Below are 26,598 nucleotides of genomic sequence, written 5' to 3'. Positions count from 1 at the left end.
AGATAGATATTGTAACGATTTTACTGCAATTCCCCTTATTTGCAATCTTCTGCTAACGTTCGAATCACTAAACTGTTGAATAAATAACTCCAATATTGAATAATGGAAAAATGGCCTTTATTAAAGTACTTGACAATAAATAATACTGCAATTGCTCGCCAGATAGCGTCTTAATCAAAACTGCTTGTAGCGCCTCTACCGTTGGTGTTTTTATACTCTGTGATTTCCTTGTGGCATCTTCTAGGCGCTTCCAGAATTTACTTAGTTACCGCCATATAATTATAACTACAGATGCACGTATATAGCTTCTCATATGCGTGTATTTGTGAGCGATACTTCCACAATTACAATTGCATACTTTTGGGAGCATCTCAGATAAGATATCTGCATGTGTTTGTGCATCTCTTCTCTGCTGCGTGTACTTACATATGTGTAGACATAATGATTTATTCGTTTATGTAGATACATAATGATTGATTTATGGATGTGCATACAAGGTACTGCTTAGCGTCGGCTTAGAGATGGCAGTACCCCTTAGTGTTGCTAATATTCGTAACACTGCCCTCCACCTAAGCCTGATCGTTCCGATCAGACAAATCTCTCGATCTAAACGTCGCTAGCATCTCCAAATGTACCACTCTTCTACTTCATGGTTTCCCAATGGTTTGTATGCGGAAGATGGTATCACTGATCTTCTTCATAACTTTGTACGGGCCTTCCCAACTGCACCGAAATTTGGATGAAACACTTTTCCGCCGGTGAGGGTTGTATAGCAGTACCAAATCTCCCTCCAAGAAACCTTCCGAATTATTGTTCCCATCGTACCTGCGTTTCATCTTACTACTCATTATCTTGGATCGTTCCTTCGCACTCTGTTGTTTGACGAATGAAGAAATACTTCGCAGAGCTTGATCTTGACGGATTGACTTTGCATCATCAGCATTGTCTTGACGTTTCACAACAGTAGTGCGCGCTGGCTCGAAACCACCCTTTCAGTCGTTTTGGTGCGTCCGTTCGGGTTTGTCAATGCCAGTGTTTCTACGGGCCTTCCCAACTGCACCGAAATTTGGATGGAACACCTTTCCGCCGGTGAGGGTTGTATAGCAGTACCAAATCTCCCTCCAAGAAACCTTCCGAATTATTGTTCTCATCGTACCTGCGTTTCATCTTACTACTCATTATCTTGGATCGTTCCCTCGCACTCTGTTGTTTGACCAATGAAGAACTACTTCGCAGAGCTTGATCTTGACGGATTGACTTTGCATCATCAGTATTGTCTTGACGTTTCACAACAGAGTGCGCGCTGGCTCGAAACCACCCTTGCATTCTTTCTGGAAAATTCTTTCAGTCGTTTTGGTACGTCCGTTCGGGTTTGTCAATGTCAGTGTTTCTCTCGCAGGTGCTTTTGATTTTGCTTTATTTGGCCCATTCGATCTATCAACCTTTGCCTTTGACTTTCGTGGTCTTTGTCGAGTCTTCTCCACCAGTATTCGATTACTACTGAACCCTTTCTGCAAACTGAAGTTAAGTGGTATATCCTGGTTCTTATAACGCATCACCCTTCTCTGCATATCGATCTTGATGTTATGGTCAACCAAGAAGTCCACTCCCAATATGACTTCATCAACGATCTCCGCCACAACGAATTTGTGTAGAACTGTGTCCTTTCCAATCAAGACTTCACATACCACTTCTCCCTGGACTTGGTTATACTCGCCAGTGAACGTACACAACATTGCTCCAGGTAACGGTTTTATTCTCCTGTTGACCAAGTCAGATCGGATTAAGGAATGAGATGCGCCCGTATCTACAGTCAGTACACGTTCCTTGCCATCCAGCTTTCCTTCGACGGCAAGACTGCTCGATTTTCTTCAAATTTGCGACACAGATATCACAGGTAGCTGGGGCAAGTTTTCGTTCTTTACATCTGACACGCTCTTGCTCATCTCCTCCAACTTTGCGTTTACGGCCACCCACATTGTTGGAACTATTAGCACCAAGATCGCAATGACGTGCAATGTGACCGGGCTTCCCGCATTTGAAGCATTTGATAACTCTTTCACTCCGCTTTTGCGATCCTTTCAGCGCCTCCAATATTGCGTCTACCCACTCTGGCCTTTCTACTTCCACACGGCGTGCTTTGAAAACTGGCTTACACAGAAGCGACGATGTTTCCTGAATCAGAGCTTGTGACACCGTTTCTGCGAATGTTGGCTTTGGGTTTGCGTATGTAGCTCGCTTTGTTTCGACGTCCCGTATGCCATTTATAAAGCTCTGAATCTTTACCCTTTCAGCAACTTTATCTTCAGCATTCTAGTTGTTCACTGCTGCGGTCTTCTCAAACTGTAGCTTAAAGACCTGGAAAGGAGCAGAACCGTCAAAGGATGGTGTTTTTACCTTTGGATTGCTTGCTGAAACTGCTGGGCGATTTAGTTACAATTGCTCCATACGACCTTTAAAATCCTCGACTTCCACCTGAAATTGAGCGATTTTTGTATCCTGTGCTTCCAGCTTTGATGATATACGGACTTCCTGCTCTTCAAGTTGTGTAGATATCTGCGATGATATCTGTGCTGAAATTTGCGCTTCAATCTTCGCTGTTATTTCAGATGACATTTCTGCAATACGTGTCTCCTGTGATTCCATCTTGGATGCCATATATGTGTTCTGTTCTTCCATCTTGGACGTTATGCGTCGTTGAGATGCAATTTGCGACGACATTGATGTTACTGTCGATGTTTGTGCAGATATAGCAGCGAATATCATGTTCAAGTTTGTGCTCGTAACTGTCTGCGATGTTTCATTTTTCTCTTCAATTTTTGTTGTCTCCTCGCCATCAAGAGGAAAGACATACTCTTCCACGTTAATTCCTTCTGCTTCCATTGCCTCTCGTAGTCGTGCTTGCAGTTCGATTTTAATGCCGCTTGTATTCAATCAACGACTCTCCAACTCCTTCTTCAGCTCCTGGATCTTCAATTCACTCCACTTTGCCATGTCCAAGTTGTATTCGAAGTCTTCGGAATTTATTCAACAATTCCTCTTCTGACACCAATTGTAACGAATTTACTGCAATTCCCCTTATTGCAATCTTCTGCTAACGTTCCAATCACTAAACTGTTGAATAAATAACTCCAATACTGAATAATGGAAAAATTGCCTTTATTAAAGAACTTCACAATAAATAATACTGCTATTGCTCGCCAGATAGCGTCTTAATCAAAACTGCTTGTAGCGCCTCTCCGTTGGTGTTTTTATACTCTGTGCTTTCCTTGTGGCATCTTCTAGGCGCTTCCAGAATTTACTTAGTTACCGCCATATAATTATAACTACAGATGGACGTATATAGTTCTCATATGCGTGTATTTGTGAGCGACACTTCCACAATTACAATTGCATACTTTTGGGAGCATCTCAGATAAGATATCTGCATGTGTTTGTGCATCTCTTTTCTGCTGCGTGTACGTACATATGTGTAGACATAATGATTGATTTATGGATGTGCATACAAGGCGCTGCTTAGCATCGGCTTAGAGATGGCAGTACCCCTTAGTGTTGCTAATATTCGTAACAATATTAAGTCACTGCTTAACTTTGAGCTTATATCATCTGTGTCCTCATTATTTCCGGATAAATATAGCTGGATATCATCAGCATATACATGCATATGTACAAAGTCGCCGAAGTCGCCAAACTGCCAAAAATCGAGATTTTCAAAACTTTGAGGGCCCCAGTGGCACGGGCTAACATCTTCAAATTGTGCTCAAACTTTGGTAATCTTAAAATCTAACAAAATGGAACATTTTTTTCACTCTATGAGATAAAACCACCCTAATGTACATGCTTGCACACACAAAAAATTTTATTTGTAAATAGACTGAACCAGGGATGCACCCTAACGTTAAGCTAATCGTTTATCAAAAAATTACCACCGTTTCTGTTGAAACACTTCGAAATATTATCGATAAAGAAATTATCAAGATAAATTCCATCTCGTTTTTAACCGAAACGAAAAGCTTTCGTTAACGTTAAAAACGTTAACAAAACGTGATACTTTATGTTTGAATTGTGCTGGCAATGCTATAGCCATGGTGAAGCCGTAAGGTGGTAACAGCGAGCGGACATACACACACAAACTCCATGTAATTTGTTTGTGTAATTCGTTGGTGGTAATGTCAAAAATACTCTGAGAAATGTTCGTACTGTCAAAATTCATGAGAAAAGTTGCAATCAGCTTGGCTAATGCTTTTACCTTTAATGACTCCGCCATCAATCAGCTTTGCCAGCATAGTTTGAAATTAATAATCAACATAAACGATTTGATTTCGTTTTGATATGGCAGAAAACGAAACAAAATCATTTCGTTAATTTGACGTTCTTAACGTCAATAAACGAAACGAAATGGCTTTGTTTCGTTTATTAACGTTAATTATCGTAACGAAATGATATCGGTTCGTTGGTTAAGCATGCCTGGACTGAACAACAGCGGACCCAAATCGACCATCTGAAGTTTCAATGCAAACTTTGACACGATGAGATCGACCCGTATTATAGTTCTGTATGAGACGAGTTGCGGAGTCCCCAAACTCAACGATAGAGTAAGTAGAAATGGGCGGTCCGTGGGAACCTCACATAGGCCAAATGAGTTCATAGTGTAACCAGAAGTTGTTAAATTGCCAAACTGAAAAACACTATAAAAAACTAGGGCCTGTATTTTAAAATAAGTCCGTCCTCTTTCCAAATACATTCATATCAATAAGTAAAATATATAGCTACGTATACATTAGACTGGGTCATACTCATACCCTAGAGATCATGAACTAAAAAAAGGTTGTTCCTTCATTGCATAGGGTGGTCATGAATATCGAGAAAGTCCTGGAACACCAGGAATACGCCCAAGATGTTTTTCTGGACATTGCCGGGGATGTCAACAATGTCTCGAAGCCCGTAATCATGGACAGTCTCAAGAGCTCATCCGGCCTTAACATTTGGATTGGCACTATTTGAAGCTGCAGAATGATTACGTTACAATGGGGTTCATGCTAGGTCATAAAATCTGTAAACAGAGGAGCAAAGCTTGCTTAGGCAGTTCGACAGAGGACCAGTGAAAGTAACGGCGTATACACATAACGTTTCAGTCATCATAAGCGGAAGATGTCTACCAACAATCAGTTCTCTGATGCATTAGGCGCTTCGGGATGTACATACCTGGATATCTGGAGTCGGGTTGACCGATACAAAAAGAGACCATTCAAGTATTACTTACTAGGATATAAAAGGTCCCTAACTAATAGGCTTAAGCTTAGAGGGTAAGTTGTTGTGGAAACTCCATGTGGAAGAGAGAGCGGAAAAACCTCCCCGGTACTGCATACATGCAAGAGGGTGCTAGAATGCAAGTGGTATCTATCGCCGAAACTCCCTCATTGGGTATTTATGGAAATTGTCAAGCCCATACTTTGTACCAAAAAGCTAGAGGCGGTATACATAACGGACGCCTTAAAAACTACCCCAGAGCAGCATTTCATGCCATTTTGCATATCCCGCCTGGGGTCGTTAGACACTGCTACAAGGCTTAACGCCTCGTGGCAGCTCCAGCTTCAAAAGCAATATTTGGGCCACAAGAGAGCCGGGGGGTTGATGCAAGGATGCAGAAATGCCAGAACATACTATACACGTGTATACCGCTGGTGTAAATTAATGGAACGGCCGGGTCTGCGGTTTACTATGACGATCCAGAAATAAGAAGATTCTACAGGCTGCCAAATCACTGCAGGGCCTTTCAGGAGGAAATTGTAGCCGTTAAGAAAGTATTAGAAACTCTGGAGGAAACTTGATACATTGATAGTGAGGCAGCGCTTAAGGCCAAAACCACACAGTACTTCCTCAAAAAGTGTCATGTAATGCAAAGAAGCATTGGAGAAACTTTGCTCATGCCGGACAATAGACCTATATAAGGTTCCCGGTCATAAAGGAATAGAAGGTAACGAAAAGGCCGATGAGTTGGCAAAGGAGGGTGCAGCACTCGCTCGTCGACAATCCGTTTGGGAGAAATCAGAAGGAGATACAAGTTGCAAGTATTTGCATACATGCATATATAGTATGTATCCAGTACAGACATATATACATATATAAGTGCATCGATAACTCTTTATTACTGCATTCAAAATCGTGTGTTGCCTCTCCTTATGTAACATCATTATACTCAGCTGAGCAAGGCTCACAGAGTATATTAAAGTTGTTCGCATACGGTAATCCGTAACGGCATAAACTAATCGAGATAGATATAGCCTTCTATATATCAAGAAAGAAATTCATTTAGCCATGTCCTTCCGTCCGTCCGTCCGTCCGTAAACACGATAACTTGAGTAAATTTTGAGGTATCTTGATGAAATTTGGTATGTAGGTTTCTGGGCGCTCATCTCAGATCGCTATTTAAAATGAACGAAATCGGACTACAACCACGCCCACTTTTTCGATATCGAAAATTTCGAAAAACCGAAAAGTGCGATAATTCATTACCAAAGACGGCTAAAGCGATGAAACTTGGTAGGTTCGTTGACCTTATGACGCAAAATATAAAATTAGTAAAATTTTGAACAATGGGCGTGGCACCGCCCACTTTTAAAAGAAGGTAATCTAAAAGTTTTGCAAGCTGTAATACAACGACTGCGAAGATGTCATGATGAAATTTGGCAGGCACGTTACTCCTATTACTATATGTATGCTAAATAAAAACTAGCAAAATCGGATGACGAACACGCCCACTTTAAAAAAAATTTTTTTTTAATTCAAATTTTAACAAAAAATTTAATATCTTTACAGTATATAAGTAAATTATGTCAACAATCAACTCCAGTAATGATATGGTGCAACAAAATACAAAAATAAAAAATTTACCTATCCTTGTGAAATTTGGTAGGGGCATAGATTCTATGACAATAACTGTTTTCTGTGAAAATGGGCGAAATCGGTTGAAGCCACGCCCAGTTTTTATACACAATCGGCATTCTGTTCTTCCGCTCGGCCGTTAACACGATAACTTGAGCAAAAATCGATATATCTTTACTAAACTTAGTTCAGGTACTTATCTGAACTCACTTTATCTTGGTATAAAAAATGACCGAAATCCGACTATGACCACGCCCACTTTTTCGATATCGAAAATTACGAAAAATGAAGAAACTTCCATAATTCCCTACCAAATATGAAAAAAGAGATGAAACATGGTAATTGGATTGGTTTATTGACGCAAAATATAACTTAAAAAATATTAAGTAGAAGAAAATGAAAAAGTACTGCAGGGCGAAATCAAAAGCCCTTGGAATCATGGCAGGAATACTGTTCGTGGTATGACATACATATATAAATAAATTAGCGGTACCCAACAGATGATGTTCTGGGTCACCCCTGGTCCACCCTTATGGCGATATCTCGAAAAGGCGTCCACCTATAGAACTAAGGCCCACTACGTTTTAAATAATCATTAATACCTTTCAATTCATACCCATATCGTACAAACACATTCTAGTCACCCCTGGTTCACCTTTGCCGCGATATCTCAAAAAGGCGTCCACCTACAGAACTAAGGCCCACTCCCTTTTAAAATACTCTTTAATACCTTCCATTTGAAACCCATGCCATACAAACACATTCCAGGGTTACCCTAGGTTGATTTTGCTAAATGGTAGTTTTCCCTTATTTTGTCTCCAAAGCTCTCAGCTGAGTATGTAATGTTCGGTTAGACCCGAACTTAGCCTTCCTTACTTGTTATAACACATTTTGTGTGCTCCGGTACAAAATGAAAGGATATGCAACTCCTAGTGAGATACTTAAGGCCGCAGCAAAATGACATTTTTCATATATAGTAGATTTCACGTATTTTTATGGAGAACGGTAGAATGAGCGACACTGGCGCCATCTGATATTGAAAAGTAGCCAACTCCCCAATTTTGTTCCCAGCAAATCATAAGAAGAAGAATTTTACATTTGCTTTGGATAAGGGTGTTGGCACACTTTGCAAGTGAAATTATTTTTCCCACTGGTTGGTAAATTGTCTACCATTTTTCACAATTAAAAACTGCAATATAAAAACCGAATACGACACAAAATATGTTAGCATTTTGTTGTATAGGGAGAATGTTTATAACAGTGCTTCGCGAAATTTTGTATGTGAATGGGCAAAGCGTAATAAACTACAATTGCCAAGTCTGAAGTTCCTTCATATTTACAAACGCACCATCTTGGTTGATTGTGGCGATGTTATTGGAATGCATAAGCTTGTGTTAAACTCATCTATATGAAAAACTGCTTATATAACGGAGCTATTAAATTTTTACATACATACTTACAAACCATGCATTCGTAGGGATTAGTGATGTAGCGAGTATGCACATTCGCAGTATGAGCCTCCTGCGATTTACAACCAGATTGACTGAATTTTTGTATGTGTGCGTGTCGGGTATTTGACGCTTGCCCCGCGACTATCAAATAAAAAGCCATCAATCAACATTTGCATTGAGAAACCGTAGCGTTCGGATGATGACTTTTTTTTTACTTGCAACTACAGCAGTTTTATTAAATAATAAAAAAAATTTATAAAAATTTTATTAAATAATAATAAAAGCTTTACATTCCATAAAGCTGCTAAACATTGATAATTTTCAATAAATTTTAATATGAATTGCTGTTTTTCCGCGCACTTGTTCATTTTGAATGACGACACAAACTAAATACAACACTGCTGTTTTGTCAATCACACCCCGCGACTATCAAATAAGCAAGCGTCAAATGAAAAAATCAAAAATTTTTGATTTTCATCAATGTGTAGCCGACAACAAATACGTGTGTCACGAAGCCACCCGACTGCACTAATACACACAAAATTCAGTCAATCTGGATGTAAATCGCAGGAGGCTCTATGTATTTGCAAGAATGATGACGTTGACGGTCACAGGTTTTATTGCATGGGATCTTATGCATTATGGTTGAAGTACTTTTTACCCTAATTTCAAATGTAGAAGGTGTTTTTTCCAAGCACATCTAATTTCCGAAATACTTTAGTAAAAACAAATTTATTTTTTTTGCATAAACTTTATTATTATCAATTACAGTGAGTTTAATTTTCTTTTAAGAGATTCTTCTTTATTGAGTTGATTCAGGAGCACTACTCTGAATACTCCAGCAGTAATCAGCTAACATATGTGCGTTCCAGCGTTCTTGATATCGCTCTTCCACAGTGCGGACGTCCTGGTGAAAACGCTCGCCTTGCTCTTCACTGACGTCGCCTAAGTTTTCATGAAAACGGTCCAGGTGACTATGGAGAAAGTGCATCTGCATAGTCGTGTTTATCAGTTGGTCTATAAACTCACAGAAGTTAGGTAACTTCCTGTTCCCCAACAAGTTTTTTACAACCCAACAAACTCGTCCCATGCAGATTTTCAGGTGAAGCTAGTGAGCTCTGGGTCTCGAATTAGTTTTTTAGCTTGTGGGCCATTGAAATCTCCATCTTTTCGATTCGGAAATTTATTTGAAACATTCACCACTTTTGTCTAAGGCCTTTACATATTGTTTCATAAGACCCAATTTGATCTGCAGAGGAGGTAATATTGTATATATAAGTGTATGGGTACTAGTGGGGTATTGATGACGTTAAGCTTTCCTGGATTCAGAGATCCCCTTAAAGACCAATCTGTTTTGGTCCAGTGCTCTGACTTTGCTCTACTGTCCCATAAGCATATGAAGCAGGGTTGTTTTGTGTGGTAGCTCTACTGGCCCAAAATAAAACTTAGCATTTTTATATCAACACGTATTACCCAATTATGTTCCTTGTATTTAATTTTATCCAGAACTAAGGATATCTTATGGTTCTTTTCTTTTGGTGTGGTTGAACATGCAATAAGCCATAATTTGTTACCGTTATGTAAAAGCACACATTTCAGACTGTTGACGAGTCAATAAACAAACAACTCATTTGGGTCGTAGCTTTGTTGCCCCGGTAATACGTGGTATGCGCTTCCTTCGTAAAGCCAGCAGTTCTGCTGCCAATTATGACCATATTCATCACGGCTGTTCGATGCATTCTGCTGAATTGCATCCTCTGATTAATGCCGGGATAAACTGGGTTGAGGTTCTGAGGAATATAGTGCACTAAGAACTGGTGCAACAGCTGTCAGTAATTGGCATAGATCGATTTGGAGTGATTTCCTCGGTTTATTCCTGTTATGTTTACCATACAGAAATAACTGTCGCTATGAAGGTCCGAGGGTTTACGCAATATCACAGAAGTTTGGTACTTAAAATGAGGTCTTTCTGTGTTTGCCCATTAGCGTAATGGCTCGACACAGCTTTTTACATACGAAACCTGGAGTTTGGGGTTTATTAGTTTCATATGGGGAACCGAATCAGTCCATATAAGCTCGCTTCACTAGGTCTGACGGATTCAAACGAAATACTTTGAGCATATATGCTCCACAGATAAAACAACAACTGTTTGGATTGTTTACAAATATTCTTCTCGATGAACTCATAATACAAGTTAACACGCGCCAGTTGCTCTTATTGTATGGCCAATACACGTGCCCTGAGTCAGCAAATTATATTTATCACTACATACGGCCACCCATGGCAACCTAACACCCTAATTAAGACGCATTCTCCAGACGCATTGTCAGCATAATTGTATTTAACACGGTTGTGAAATTAAGCCAAAGCTTACTAAACCTGTTGGAAGCGGCTGGCATTCGGATTGACAACAACGGGCTACACAACAGTTGCAGCGCTGCCGCGATGAATGTTATAAAGGGACGACCCCGACATTAAGCAGTCAGTCGAGTTCGGGACGGAGGAGCATTTCAACCTAATTAAGTCTAATTAGTGTTTATTTTCAACTGGTGTTTAGTGTTAACCGTAAAATATAAAATAAATTGTTTTATTGATCAAGGACTATTGTCCTTTAACTTACATGACGCAATGGATTACAACTGAGAAGTGTTCTTTCATATGATTCCCGTATTTCTAAAACTCGAGCTGCTAGAAGAAATTTGAGGGCAGATTTGACATCAGCGACCCCAAATTAGTGAAACAAAAGAAAAACTCCATGCAACAGCCACAGGGTGTTATTTTGGCCACCAGTGTAATGTTATAACGGTGTCCTTATGCAGATAGCATCAACCCTTCAGTATGATTTTTTTTGTTTACAGATATTCAAATAATATTTTATTGAGGATGTTTATTTGAAAAGTAATGTATTTAGAATTTCCCGAAAATTGTTTACGGGCGAAATTTGTTTAGAAAATTTGAAAATTTTTCTATCCCAATTTCACACAGATGCTTAATGAAATAATTACTGTAATTTTATACATTAAAGCTGTTATTGAACTCAATCTTCCACATATATTCTTAGTTAAATCATTATTTCTTTGTTGAATGCAAGGCGAATTCAGTGCCAGGTGTTGTTATCCCAACAGCTGATTGCTTTTTCTTGATTACTTTCCATACAACGCCTTGTACAACAATATGTCAGTTAATCGACATCAATGAAAATTTTCTCTTGACTTGACATTCTTCTGCAGGGTGAATTGGTTGAATTCCTTTTGCCATCACCATGTATTCGAAATTTGGTTTTTGCAGCAATATATAATATGATATGAAATTGTGACTCCATTAAGTTTTTTTGCGAAATTGGTATTAGAAACAAACTTAAAGAAAAATTATATAAATTGTTTGGTCAAAGTTCGAATTTTTTAGCTAAGCCTAAATTGAATATGTCCGAAGCCGGAGGAAGAACACTCCTTACCACCGATGTTGCAAGAACGAAGCTTTGAACATATTTTATACGAGTTGATTTTCTGGTATACTTTTTTACGTTCAACTTACCTTGCCTTTAATAAAGGGTGCACTTCAAGAAATCAACCAGATAACCGACTCGTGTAAAAGACTCTCAAAATTCTGCATTCGCAGCATCTCTAGTACGGGGTCACCACTTTCTTTTCAAAGAACGATGAAAGTGAATATATTGAGGAAGTGATGGCGAATGTGATAAGCTCCCTTTGAGTTTTTTTTATTTTCTTTATTTTCCTTTCTATTGCAAACAAAAAGTTTATATAAACAAATAACAGCAAGAGAAGGCAACGCTGACTTCGGCTCTTTCGACAGCTTTATACTTTACATGATTCTAGTTCTATGGTTGGCTCGTCTCATCAGCTGATTAAATTTTTTTTTTCATTTCATTGGCATAGGGATTGTCAAAAGAAGATGGCAAACCCAAAATGTTACCAACACATTGACAATTATTTACTGCTGTGGTGGTAAATTTTTTATTAAAAGATAATTTCACAACACTTTAGTTATATTTTTACTGAATGCATCTAATTTAGCGCATAATTTCCCCACAACACAAAAGAGTTGCAAAGTTTTATGTTTACTCTCCATTCCTTTTGCCTAATACCAACACGCAGATTTTGACAATATGAACAAAGGTATGTTGTTGCTGTAGAGATGAGCCAATCATATTGTAACGAATTTACTGCAAATCCTCTTATTTGCAACCTTCTGCTAAGTTCGAATCATCAAACTGTTGAATAAATAACTCCACTATACAATAATGCAAAATGGCCTTTATTAAAGTTCTTCACAGTAACACTACTATTGCTCGCCAGATAGCGTCTTAAATCAAACTGATTGTCGTGCCTCAACTGTTGCTGCTTTTATAGTGTTTGGTTTCCTCGTTGACATTTCTAGGCGGTTCTGTTCTAGAATTTACTAGTTAGTTATCAGCTATAAAATTACTCAGCTATAACTACGTTTAAAGCTTCTCATATGCGTACATATATGTGACTGATACTTGCACAAATCATTGCCTACTTTTGGGAGCATCTCAGATAAGATATATGCATGTGTTTGTGCTTCTCTCTCCGCTGTGTGTACGTACATATGTGTAGACATAATGATTGATTCGTTTATGTAGATACATAATGATTGATTTATGGATGTGCATACAAGTCACTGCTTAGCATCGGCTTAGAAATGATAGTATCCCTTAGTGTTGCTAATATTCGTCACAATATAGTAGAACCATGATTCTAGTGAAAGTGTTACCCTCTGCTCTACAATAAATAAATGAAAATATAACTTTTGAAAGTATAACTTTTGATGTGTGAACATCTTTACTCACAGTATTCCCCACAATTTCTGAATGTAAGCGTAAGGAATAAGTGTAAGCGTTAGCTTAGTCATTGTATTTGATATGCGATATGGTAGAATTTAAATGAAGGCGTGGTATATAATATTGGTGTATGTATGTACTGTAACGGAAAAGGAGTACTAGAGAATGTATAAGCGTAGTCAGAGTGTGTAGTATTCTGGATGGGGTAATAAAGAATGACAGCGAAAGTATAGTCACCTTCTTGTAGCGTAATGTGAGAACACGCTACGTGGTAGAGTCGATGTGAGCGACATCACACAGCAACTCAAGGCAAACAAGTCACCTATATATGTATATACGCAGATATATGTATGTACATATAATCAAGTACAACTTTAGGAAAAATCAAACCGGGAGACTTGGGTGTTGAAGGATGAAGTGTGAAAATCAAAATTAACATTTCAGACGCTATTGTATAGTTTCGCAAATAAACAACAGATGTTTGAATGCAAGACTTAGTGATTTTTCAAATCGTTCTCATAAGTACATATATCCTCAACTTAAGTATGAGGTAAGAATAATTTCAAAGGAGTGTTATGCCCCTAGAACCTACTAAAGGAGTTTGCATCACTGATTTCGCTTATTCTTGAGGACAATTTAAAAACATGTTCGCTTTGGGTCATCTTATTTGAATTAATTGTTCATTATTAATTTTTTCAAAAATGCAAAGTGAGCATATAAATTTATTATATAACTTTTCTTTTAGTGTTTTGTTTTAATAACTTGCTGAATTGGGTGATGCAAAGTCCGTGTTGACATCGAAAGTGCCTGTTATTTTAAATAACTTTTGAATAGTTATAAAGAGTTAAATTTCGCAATTAGTTTCTTATAACTGGCAGTGATGCGCATCCGTTGATACCACTTTCGACCATATCCGACCAATTTTCGACATGAACAATAAATGGCCTAAACAGTCTTAAACGAGTAGAAAATATAGTAACGCGCCGGACGCCGCGCCGCCGCGCCGATATTTTTGACATTCGGCGGCGGCGTGCGAAAAACGACCGAAATCGGCGGCGGCGGCGTATATCTCTACTACCAAGTACCCTAGTATACATATAAATTGGTTGTCATAAAAAGAAAATATTTTTCTCTGTATTAAATTTTTCATTTGAAATTTGGCTATGCTGAGAACGGGATCCGTAAAAAATTGCTTAAAACTTACTAAATCATCCAATCGGTACATTTTCATCTCACATAAAAAACGTAGCACAGTTCAGTTTATGTTAACTAAGTAAATAAAAACAAAATGATTGAAATACTTTCACTACCAAGACGGCCTAAATTGGATGTGGCGGGAGTACCAAATTTAACATTCAAATCAGGGCTGCCAATCAACAGCTTACCCGGTTGGGAGCTGATACCATTAAATTCGAAATTGCCTATGCTAAAATGTCCAGGAAATCAAGTAATTTTTTCGAAAAATAAAATTGGACAATCGGTAAGAATTGGTTTGGTAATAAATGTGAAAGTAAATTTTTTTAAAATTTCAAATTAGTTCAAACATTTGAAACAAGAGTTTGATCCCTCCGTACGGGAAAGCCTGCCAGAATATAATCCCTTACATGATTCCAATTTAAAAACATTTTATGCCAATGAACGCAATCTCAAGGTGAGAAATCAGCTCAATACTCCTATATTTAATTTTATTATATATGTACATACATATATATTTTTTTTCACTTTTCAAGCGCTTACGTGAAAACGGCGAAATAACGCAGGACAATGACGTAATTTGCAATTTAAAGGATTTCAATGAATATCGTCAGCAACTGCATCGGACAAGACTTTACTACGTGATGCAGGAAATTAATAGACAAGTAAGTAACTGATAAATGTTACTTTAGAGTACAGGAGCAGAAGTCTTAGATATCATGCTTGTTAACAGACTGGCTGATGACGTGATTTCATCAAGCATAGAGAGCACCTTCGACATCACAGACTAAACAGTGTTAATCGTGCGCTTGAAATAAGAAAAAATCAGTGATCTAATATAAGAATGTCGCACAAGGATCGCCGAAACCACGACAAAATTATTACTCTAACCATATTTTTTTAAATGCAAACTTAACAGGCGGATTTACATAAGCGCTCGGACGGATATCAAGTGACAAACGCGGAAAGGCGTTATAAGAGTTGGGTGGGGATTATTTTAAGCTGGGAATGTCTTGTTGGGGATTTTCGTGGCACTACCGGGGCACCACACCATAGCGTTTTGGTTCAGTGGTTCGCACCACTTTGGCAAAACTTAATTAAGGCACACTTGCAGAACTCAGAGTTAACCTGACATGACTCATACATTTTTGACACATTTTTTAAACTAACTCTGAGCTAAAAACAAAATAACTTGCCTTTCTGCAATTGGGTGGTAAGTTAATGAGATATCTGTTGACCTTGGGGCTTAATTTGTTTTCACATATAAAATTAAATTGCCCACCTTTAGATCTAGTGGCGAAGAGCATAGTGTTAATAAATCCATCGAGACTCATTATGGTCATAGCAGTGGCGAGACTATACACGAATACTCCGGTGATTCCACACTAATAGATATGGCAGGATCTGCTGTTGTAGTTTCTTTCAGGCGGAAGTGGTAGCCGTGCCCAAAATTAGAAAACTGCAGCCGCATAAACTTTTGTATTGACTGCCCAGCAGCGATCAAGGCAATAATCTGGAATAACACAACAAAGTCGGGAAATAGTAAAAGCGTTTCCATTATAATGGGTCCCCAGTCATATGTGAATAGGAGCAAATGAAAAAGTGGGTGCAGAAGGAAAATAGTTGTATATGATTCAGCGAGCGGGAAATGCGTTGAACTGCGCTGCAAAGTGTCGAAGATTATGTGCAGGTCTCACGACTTCAGACAAATAAAGTAACTCTTATTACTAAAAATAGGGGACTGATGGGTATTCTGACTGGATACTGCTTTCTGGCGTCATATGATTTTAAATTAGGCCTCGCCAGCGATGGCAGTGTGTTCGTGCTCTACGCTCGTCACACTAAAAAATTAGATATTAGATCTAGAAGTAGCAATAGAAGTTGCCAATACAATACTTGGCGCGATAACCCCGAACAGATTTTAGACCGAATTTCTCTTCCAATTCGCGTTGTGGTCCTTTTGAATTTTTCATACACATTGGCGGCATGGGACCTACATGTTTTATGCCGACTCCGATAGTATTTTTTAAGCTATCGCAAATATCGACATTTTTACAGCTCTATGGTGGAGCTATGGGAAAACAAGGCAGAGGACCAGAGTTCGCACACACTTCCACCCATAAAAAAATTTTTAGAACTTAAGAATGGTGTATTTCTTACGAAGATATTACATATGTATAAATATTCAAATACTCAGAGAAAAACGTCGTTTTAACTCCAGCACCACCGGACTCAATTTAAGCCTTTCATGTTCTTGAAAAACGAACGGCCAGTTCTTAAAACAATAACCTTGTGCTTCAACTGACACCATTTTCTTGAAAAGAGAACTGATGATCTTAAAATATAAACAAATGTTCTATTGATGAGAACAGTTCTTAAATTAAGTACAATCATTAAAACATATAAATTTATAAGGTGTAACATTATATCCATTTACATACGCTGTTATATGAACGAACCTAACTAGTAATATTCTTGATAAACTTAATTGTCGATCAGCTGTATTATTGCCAAAAAAATGTTTGTTATATAAATAAGAAAATGCCAAGATTAAGTGAAAAATCAAAACTAAAACGTTTTTACTAAGATATTCTTGTAAATGACTTGCTGATGTTGGAGATTTCTGATGAAAATGGCGGCTGTTATGTTTGCAAGGTTGTATTCCTTTAAATTTACCGCGTTTACACCATGAAATGTGCGCTTAACTTCATACAAAGTTTGGTAGTTCGTTTACGCACTAAATAAATTTATACGTTTACACACTTTATAAGGCATTTATAAGGTTAAATGAGCCCCCCTAATGTTCTTAAAGTAACTATAATTTGTGTGCACTACAATGTTAAATACAACATTAAGCACAAGCCAGCGGTTATGATGTTGCAGTTGCGATCGCGTGCCGCGAGTTCGATCACCGTCAAACTCTGAAAATTTTTAAATAAATTTTTTATCTTCTGTTTTTTTTTTTAACTTCAATTCGATTTTACATTCACATATGCACAGGTAATTCTCAAACTTGTTATGCAATTTTTTAAATATATATGCAGATTACATCTTCAAATAAGAAGAATTTCTCAATAAGAGAAATATATAAAAAATGCATATTATGCATTTTTTCTTAAACTTTTGGATTTCAATAATATTTTTTATTAATTAAAAAAGAGTTATTATTAATAAAAAAATAAATAAATGGGTACCTATTAAAAAAATTACCTTCCCACTCGCACCAATGGCCAAGCACAAACCGTTCTTGAATTGAGAACGAAAACTGTTAAATCGACCACAAATCGTTCTCGAAGCGTGAGAACGAAAACTCTTAAATCAAGCACAAATAGTGCTTGAAATGAGCACAGAAGGTCATAAAATACGAACGGTGTGCTTGGAAAAACTATTCTTAAAACAAGCCCATCGGTCACGAGTTAAGAAAAACCGTACTTAACAGACTTTTGTCAACGAATGTCCTTAATTTCATTTTTGTTTTTGTTTTTTTTTTTTCAGGAAAATGAGCAGCACGATCGTATGCTAATTAGTAACGCCGAAGCGATTACAGCTCGTGATCATCACAATCTCGCTGCACGACAAAATAGTTTTACCGAAATACAGGGACGCAAACGCAAGCTGGAGAATATGAGGGCTGCACGTTTTCAGAAAATGTGGCAACGTACACAGGATAAATTTGCACGAAAGGCAGCTGCCGTTGAAATGGAAAAAGCATATCACGAATATCGAAAGCTTCTTAATCATATGAAAATGCAACGACACTTGGAAGCCGCCGCAGATTTGCAACGAAAACAATTAATCAAATTAAAAAAGTTATTCCAATTTAAACAGGATCGTCTACAGAAGAATTTACGCAATGTTGAAGAAGATCGCTCTAGGAAAAACGAAATAATACAAACTGGCTTCTGGGAGAAACGCTTGAAGGAACGTATATCTTATCAGGATAAGATGAAAATACTACTGGAATCAATGTCCACACAACGACAACAATTTATTGAGGTTTTTTGAAAATTAAGTTCTCACATAGACATTTATTGTAGGTGAAATCTATTTACGGAAAAAGACTTGGCACATGTCAAGGAATTTTGAAACACTATTGTGGTAGTCCGTAAATAGCTTCAACATAATTTCTTATATCAAACTTATTCCTCATTAGGATATTCCACTTCGTTGTGACAATTTTTCTTTTAACTTTCTGCTATCTATCTTTCCAATGGGTCTTTCATACCTTAAGTTCCTGGGAGGCAGGGCCTCTTCAATCAGATGTCTATTGGGATGCACAAGTTTTTGGAAAATGAACAGAAACTGTTCAGCACCTTATTACCCTCCTTTATAGAAAGTATTCTCGTCTTACTGTTTAGATGATGTTCTGGTGACCTAAGAAGAATCCCGTGGTAGCTCTGAGCGCGCTGTTCTGGCAGGCCTGTAGTTTCCTCCAGTGTGTTTTTTAGGCTGGCCGACCATATCGGAAACGCGCAGCGAGTGATGATTTTGTGGCGGCTTCGAATTTTAGGTACAATTGCGGCTGCATGCTCGCCAAATCGACCGTCACACCCAGTATTTTTGGATGTGGGATAGTCGGTAACGTAATGCGATCGACGTGGATGTCCAATATTGCCGACATTTGCCGATTCCACGTTGTGAATTAGGTCGCCGCGGGTTTGATCGGTGACACTGCCAAATTTCGCGAGGTAAAAAAACTGGTAAGACTAGCAAATCTCATCAATGGATGTGCCATTATCGTGCAGTCATTGAATGAGGTCACAGTTTTAACTCCTTGCGGGAAAGGGAGCTTCGATATGTAAAAATTAAACATAAATGGGGAAAGGACACCACTGTCTTGATGGCGTTTAGCGCGGTGGTGGTGCAATTCGGCCATTTTTCATTTTTAAGGGATGACGGAAGTGGACAGAGACAGATTGAAGACGAGCGCCAGGTATTTAAATCTCTCATATCCAATCCCATCCGGGCCTACTGCTTTTTTTTTTTTTGTCGGACGTTGTGGAAGCGCACTGCTCTCAAGTGGCCCGATGAAACCAGGCTAATCCTGTTTTGTGTTTTTTTTTTTTTTTTTTAATTCATACATACTATTTTTGTTTTTTTTTTTTTGTTTTTTTTTTTCGTATCCTAATTCTTATTGTGTTATTTATAATTTTTTTGTTACCGAGTCTTTGAGAGGCAGTGGCTTCTTAAGCGCCGAGATCTAAAACCGCTCAGCTAAAGAGAAACTCATCAGCTGAGAAATATAGATTCACAAAATACAATAGACTAAAATTATAAATATAATTTTTTAATTATTAAGAGAAGATAGAACCGTCTTTTTTATGGCAAAGAGCGAGTCCGAAACATCAATTATTCTCGAGTGAGAGTTATAATCTTCACACAAACATAAAAAAGGTTCGTGTAGTTGGAAATTGCTTCTGCATTGTTTAAGAATTATAGGTTTATAATGCCTTGAAACTCGGCATGGAACATTCAAGTTTACTTCGTTCAAAAGAAATGGGCTTGAAATCGATCCATTTAAAAGTCTAGCCATAAATAGTACACCTAGCATTTCTCTACGACTTGCAAGTTTAGGAAGATTTATTAGTTTAACCGATTAGTGTAAGGAAGAAGATTATACGGAGAGTCCCATTGAAGATTTCTTAAGGCGAAAATTAAAAACTGTTTTTGAATTGATTGTAGTCTATCCACATGAACTTGATAACGCGGATTCCAAATTATCGATCCATATTCTAATATCGGCCTCACCAATGATGTAAAAAGGGTTTTTGTAACGTAAGGATCACTAAACTCTTTTGCCCATCTTTTCACAAATGCTAAAACTCCTCTCGCTTTATTGACTGTGGCATTAATATGAGGGTTGAAACTAAGTTTGCAATTCATTGTACCTCCCAAGTCGACAAAAACATCAACGCTTTCCATAGTTTGGCCATTAATTGTGTAGGAAGCTGGCTGTATGATCCCACGTGAAAAACACATGGATTTACATTTTTCTATGTTGAGAGGCATAAAATACACCAAGTAACTAAACGATTTAAATCCGCCTGGAGTACAGAACGTTCTTCAACCGACGCGTATGACTTAAAAAGTTTTACGTCGTCGGCATACATTAAAATTTTAGAATATTTTATAGTTGTGGAAACATCGTTTATAAAGATCAAAAACAGAATAGGACCGAGATGGCTGCCCTGAGGCACACCGGAGGGAACATCGATGACATTCGAACAAATGTTTTTAAAAATGACTCTTTGAGTTCTACCGCAAAGCTAGGAGGAGATCCAGCGATTTAGGCCAGGTTAAAAACCAAGCAATTTGAGTTTATAAACAAGTAATGAGTGGCGTACTTTGTCGAATGCTTTGCTGAAATCAGTGTATATAACGTCGGTATGATGATTGTTTCTAAACCCATTAAAAACATGAGTTGTAAATTCAAGCAAATTGGTTGTGGTTGATTTGGCTCTACAAAAGCCATGCTGAGAACTATCTATCAATGTAGAAATCGAAAATGTAAGGTGATTAGTAACGACTGCTTCGAAAAGCTTAGGGATAGCGGAGAGCTTTGCTATTCCACGATAGTTTTCAATAGAAGACTTGCTTCCTTTTTTATGGAGTGGGATAAGAAAAGATTCCTTCAAAGCCGTCGGGAAAATGCCAAAAGAGAGGTTAAACAGATCAGTAAGGGGCTGGTAAATGTATTCCGCACATTTTTTAAGAAAACGTGTTGGGATCAAATCGGGACCGTATTTGAAGGATTCTTTTAGGGTCTTTAGATGTAGTAGAACATCTTCAGACAGCAAATGTGGGGCATATATTGAGTTACTAGAATGGAGCTCATACGGATAATTTGTAGGTGATGAATCAACCACAGCAGAGTAATTAGAGTGAAAGAATTGAGCGAAGAAGTTTGCAATCTCTTGATCGTCGCTGGAAATGCTATTTCTAAACTCCATGGCAGAAGGAAACCCGTTAGTTCTGCGTTTAGAATTTACGAAATCATAAAAAGACTCCGGGTGGCAAATAATGTTTCTTTTAATTTTACATATGTAAGCTTTATAAAACTTTTTTTAAGTTCAAAATACTTATGACGGAAAATAGCGTACTATACATAATGAGAATGTAAACCGGTTCTCTTATATAATTTGAATAAACGTGATTTCTTATTTTTTAAAGCTTTTAAATCTTTAGTAAACCAGGCTTGCACTGGTTCAATGTACGAGCATGTGCGTTTGGGCACATGTTTTTCAAATAAAGTATAAATGGTTTTATTAAAATGTAAAACGTTTTCCTCTACTACTTCATTGCTTATGATTTCGTAAGTTATCTCAAGAGAAGGATGGTAAACGTCTTCTGGCAAAACAAGAGGTTCATACCGATTTATAGAGAATTTAGATATGTCGTCAGCAAATGCTAAGTCTAAGAATTTTCCATACTTATTCGGAAAGAAGTTGATCTGATTAAGGCAAAGATCAGTAATTCCACCCAAAAAGTAATTGTTATGCATCTTGGATGATACGGGGACAATATTGTGATCAACGGTATTCCAAGATATATGTGGCAGGTTGAAGTCGCCCAAAACAATCATTGAGTCTCTGGGCTTTATCATCGAATTGACTGATTGTAACAGTGAAATATGGTGCATATACACTGATAGATCAGAAGACGGTGGAATATAGCAAACGGCTAAGTAAATATGACCCCGGCATAGTAAGATTCGGATGCATTTAAACTCGATGGAATCAACTTCGGCTAAATTAACATCTTCAGATGGAATTGAAGAATGTACAGCTAGCAAGACACCACCTCCGGTCCTATTTAAGCGATCATTTCTATAGGTCTGATACTCACCGCAAAAAATTTCGGAATTTAAAACATTGCGTTTCAGCCATGTTTCGGTAAAAGCAATAATATTATAGTTACAGTGAATGGTTTTCAAATATAAGTCAGTTAATTTAGTATTTAAGCCTCTAACGTTTTGATAGTAAATGCTTAAGCAAGATGTTAAATTAAGTTTTTTGGATCGGAACTTTGAGGAGGAATTTTCGCTACATTTTCAGTAATCTCAATAGTCTTATGCACAAATTCGCGAACAAAAGCCCCTGGCGGCCAAAATGCGCTGTAGTAGACATCAATTCTAAATGAAGAAATGTTTCTTTCGTAATTAAATTTAAATTTTCTTAAAGTCATGCCGTCAGCCTTAATTTTCGAAGTGACATAAGACTTGATATCCTCAACGGAAGTGTCTTTGTCAAAGCGAGATACAAAAATCGATTTTTTGAGCGGGACTACAACCAGCTTCTTAGCCGGTGCTTCTGAATAAGAAGTCACAGATTGAGAAGTTACAGTTTCAGAAGTTACAGTTTGAGACTCTAAGGTTTTTTCCGCGGCCTTAGAAGTGGATGGAACCACAGCTTGCGGATTAGGGGAAGCCAAGTCTATGAGCTCCACTTGTGGAAGATTAATGTTCTGAGCAGGATTAAAATTCAAAGCGTTAGGTGAGTCTTCAGAGTGTTTTTGTTTATTATCGCGGTTGTCTTTATTTCTATTTAAACAATGCGGTAATTCATCCAAACACTTTAAGGATTTGAACAAGCTATCGTATTGATTGAACTTTTCCGTGATTATGGAAAACTCTTTAGCAATTTCAGAAAACGCATTTCGTGTTTGTCTAAACAGTTTAAATAGGTCAACCTCAGTTGATCTGCATTTGATGCATGACCAACGTACTCCCTTCTCCCCATCATTGACATGTCAACAACTCTAGCCGTCAGTCCCGCGCACTTTCCATGGGCGAGCCCATCGTAAAGCCAGCAACAGACAAAACGTTCGGATTCGCTTTTTACCTGACAGTTTTTGAAAATGCAAGTCATTTTTTATAGAAAGGTGAAAATAGACTAGTATAAGAATATAGAAATGGTAGATATGTTTGTAAATTACAAAGAAAAAACAGTTGAAATATCACTGAGAATGAGAAATGTTATATATAAAGCAACTCTGAAAATTTGGGAGCTTAGCGGTAGCTAGCAGTTTTAGAGTCACTGTCACTTGACACTTAAAAAGCGACGCAAACAACTGCGAAGTAAATTGCGAGAAAAACAAAAAGTGTGCGCACAAAAACAATTGCAAAGTGAAAAGGTGCCAATCAAAATTGCAACAAAAACACAAATGCACAATGACTCGGCAAACACAAAATGAATAATAGGAATGTGATTAAAAACTTTAAAAATTCACAAAATCTTAACTTTTTAAAGCAAACCAATTGTATTAAAATGAACTCTAGGTTTTCGCACTTATTTTTGTCACAAACTAGTATTACAATTTAGATAAAAATGCAACTTCACAGCTATAATGACGTTTGCGTTATGATTTAGCATGTTCGATGGCTTCCTTAATCTCTTTGCGGTGATGGTTATAGGAGACGCGCTGTGTTTATGTTTGTGTGTGCGTCTGTTGGCTTCCCGTCTGGATTTGTCGACAGAGAAATGCGTCACGTATTGCGGGCTCTTAATCGCCGAAGACTATAGATATTTTTGCTTAGTCAGGTTTGAGAGGGCCTTTTCGGTTCCTTAGCATACACTGGCAGAGGTTAGAGCTCATTAGATGTTTCGCCCGTTTCGCCTGCTTGTTATTGTCCACAAGCTGTCTTCCGCGGAGCAGGTTTATGTCCCTGATTTAGAGGTCGCTAGAGTCTAGCTGTCTTACAAGTTCTCGTTCTCTTGCTAAGGCTGCGGCGTTGGAAAGTCTGTACGGATTTCGGGAATTTTTGCAGCGGGAACAAAGCGAGCTGACGCAGATTCAATGACCTGACGGAAAGAAAGTATTCTTAAGGAATATCAATCGAGATTGGGATGGTGCCAACTTTTTTAAATTGATGAAAGTGCCTTTCTATATCAGTTGACGCAGTTTTCAAGCCCTGCTCTTACGACGGAGATGACTGGCTAGCTATGGCAATTTCCCAACACAAGTGTGGGGGCGTCCCCCTTAATAACGCAGAACGCCGTATCCTCTTTTCGATCCGTCAACATCTCACCCCTATTATCTGATTGTAGATCATAATGACACAGATGTTGTTGTTGTTGTAGCAGTGCTTCGCCCCACCTAATAGACGCGACCGATCACAAATTGTCATCAATATCCTCTAACGGGAGTCCAAGGCAACTTGCTGTTTCAACAGGGGTGGACCATAATGAAAGGGGTGTTAGAGGCGTTGGTTCCAAATTACAATTAAAGAGATGGTTGGTGTCATGTGGGGACACATTGCAATCGGGGCATACATTTTTTATGTCGGGGTTGATTCTAGATAGGTAAGAGTTTAGCCTGTTACAGTATCCAGAACGAAGTTGAGCTAGAGTGACTCGCGTTTCCCTGGGGAGTATGCGTTCCTCTTCCGCAAGTTTTGGGCACTGTTCTTTGATTACTGGATTCACCGGGTAATTCCTGGAATAAAGGTCCGACCCCTGTTTGTGGAGTTCACTAAGGACCTGCTTGTGTTTTTTTGCTTCATACGGCTGAGTTCTCAGGTGCCGTATTTCCTCATAATGCTTACGGAGATGACTCCTTAAGCACCTAGGCGGTGTTGGCTCATCAATCAGATGTCTGTTGGGAAGCCCAGGTTTATGGGTATTCAACAGGATTTGTTTGGTTAACATCTCATTTCTCTCACTGATGGGAAGTATTCTCGCCTCATTATGTAGATGGTGTTCTGGGGACATAAGAAGACAGTCCGTGGCGGTTCTGAGAGCAGTATTTTGGCTGGCCTGTAGCTTCTTCCAGTGAGTAGTTTTTAGGCTTGGCGACCATATTATGGACGCGTAGCATGCAATCGGCTGGCCAATTGCTTTTTACGTAGTAATGAGCGTTTCTTTGTCTTTTCCCCAATTACTGCCAGCAAGGGATTTGAGGATTTTATTACGGCTCTGGATTTTCGGTACAATTGCGGCTGCATTCTCACCAAAATGTTGATCCTGATCAAACGTCTCACCCAAAGTGTAGGACAGTCGGTAGCGTAGTGCCATCGACGGGGATGTTCAAAATGGTCGACATTTGGGACGTCCATGTTGTAAATAACGTCGCGGAGGATTTAGTCGGTGATAATGCCAGGTTTAGCGAGGCGAAAAAACTGGAGAGATCAGGGAGGTAGCCGTTTATACTGTTGCAAAGCTCATCTGTGGGCCTGGGGCTGTGTCCATTATTGTGCAGTCATCGGCGTAGGAAACGATGGTAACTCTTTCTGGTGGCGAAGGTAGCTTAGATATGTAGAAATTAAACAAAAGTGGGGATAGAACACCACCCTGTGGCACTCCTAGTTTAATTCTTCTTTGTTTTGATGTTTCGTTTCTAAATTGCACCGATGCCTGCCGACCACCCAGATAATTTGCGGCCCACCTTTTAAGACATGGGGGAAGGGTACACCCTTCCAGGTCATGCGTTAACGTGCTATGGTTGACCGTATCAAAAGCTTCTGATAGATCTAGCGCAACGAGTACTGTTCTATGGTGGGGGTTTTGATTTAAACCGCATTTTATCTGGGTGCTAATGGAATTTAGCGCGGCGGTGGTGCTATGGAGTTTTCTGAAGTCATGCTGATGACAGGCTAGCTGCAAATTTGCTTAGAAGTAGAGGAGCAAATGGCTTCAAGCATCTTGGCTACTGGCGATAGGAGAGATATCGGGCGATACGACTCTCCTATGTTACCCTAGCGGGTTAGGGGGTCAGAATATACCCGTGGTAGGTATGCCTGTCGTAAGAGGCGACTAAAATACCAGCGTAAGCGTAAGGAATAAGTGTAAGCGTTAGCTTAGTCATTGTATTTGATATGCGATATGGTAGAATTTAAATGAAGGCGTGGTATATAATATTGGTGTATGTATGTACTGTAACGGAAAAGGAGTACTAGAGAATGTATAAGCGTAGTCAGAGTGTGTAGTATTCTGGATGGGGTAATAAAGAATGACAGCGAAAGTATAGTCACCTTCTTGTAGCGTAATGTGAGAACACGCTACGTGGTAGAGTCGATGTGAGCGACATCACACAGCAACTCAAGGCAAACAAGTCACCTATATATGTATATACGCAGATATATGTATGTACATATAATCAAGTACAACTTTAGGAAAAATCAAACCGGGAGACTTGGGTGTTGAAGGATGAAGTGTGAAAATCAAAATTAACATTTCAGACGCTATTGTATAGTTTCGCAAATAAACAACAGATGTTTGAATGCAAGACTTAGTGATTTTTCAAATCGT

The 26,598-nt window shown here is 38.4% G+C and overlaps 2 protein-coding genes across 3 annotated transcripts in view; one reads left to right on the top strand and one right to left on the bottom strand.

The window, feature by feature from the left end:
- Positions 1-26,598, bottom strand: part of LOC137240428 (tRNA-dihydrouridine(16/17) synthase [NAD(P)(+)]-like) — a 201,453-nt gene that overhangs the window by 150,092 nt on the left and 24,763 nt on the right. The gene's annotated exons all lie outside the window — the stretch shown is intronic.
- LOC137240430 (fibrous sheath-interacting protein 2-like) lies at positions 14,296-18,443 on the top strand. The gene is made up of 4 exons (XM_067766685.1): positions 14,296-14,639; positions 14,697-14,810; positions 14,890-15,018; positions 17,849-18,443. The coding sequence occupies exons 1-4, from the start codon at positions 14,448-14,450 to the stop codon at positions 18,356-18,358; spliced, it is 945 nt and encodes a 314-aa protein (XP_067622786.1). The 5' UTR covers positions 14,296-14,447; the 3' UTR covers positions 18,359-18,443.

The sequence above is a fragment of the Eurosta solidaginis genome, chromosome 2 (assembly GCF_040869045.1).
Source record: "Eurosta solidaginis isolate ZX-2024a chromosome 2, ASM4086904v1, whole genome shotgun sequence".
Taxonomy (NCBI): Eukaryota; Metazoa; Arthropoda; class Insecta; order Diptera; family Tephritidae; genus Eurosta; species Eurosta solidaginis.
Note: the sequence above shows the minus strand (reverse complement) of the source record. Positions and strands in the feature narration are given on the sequence as shown.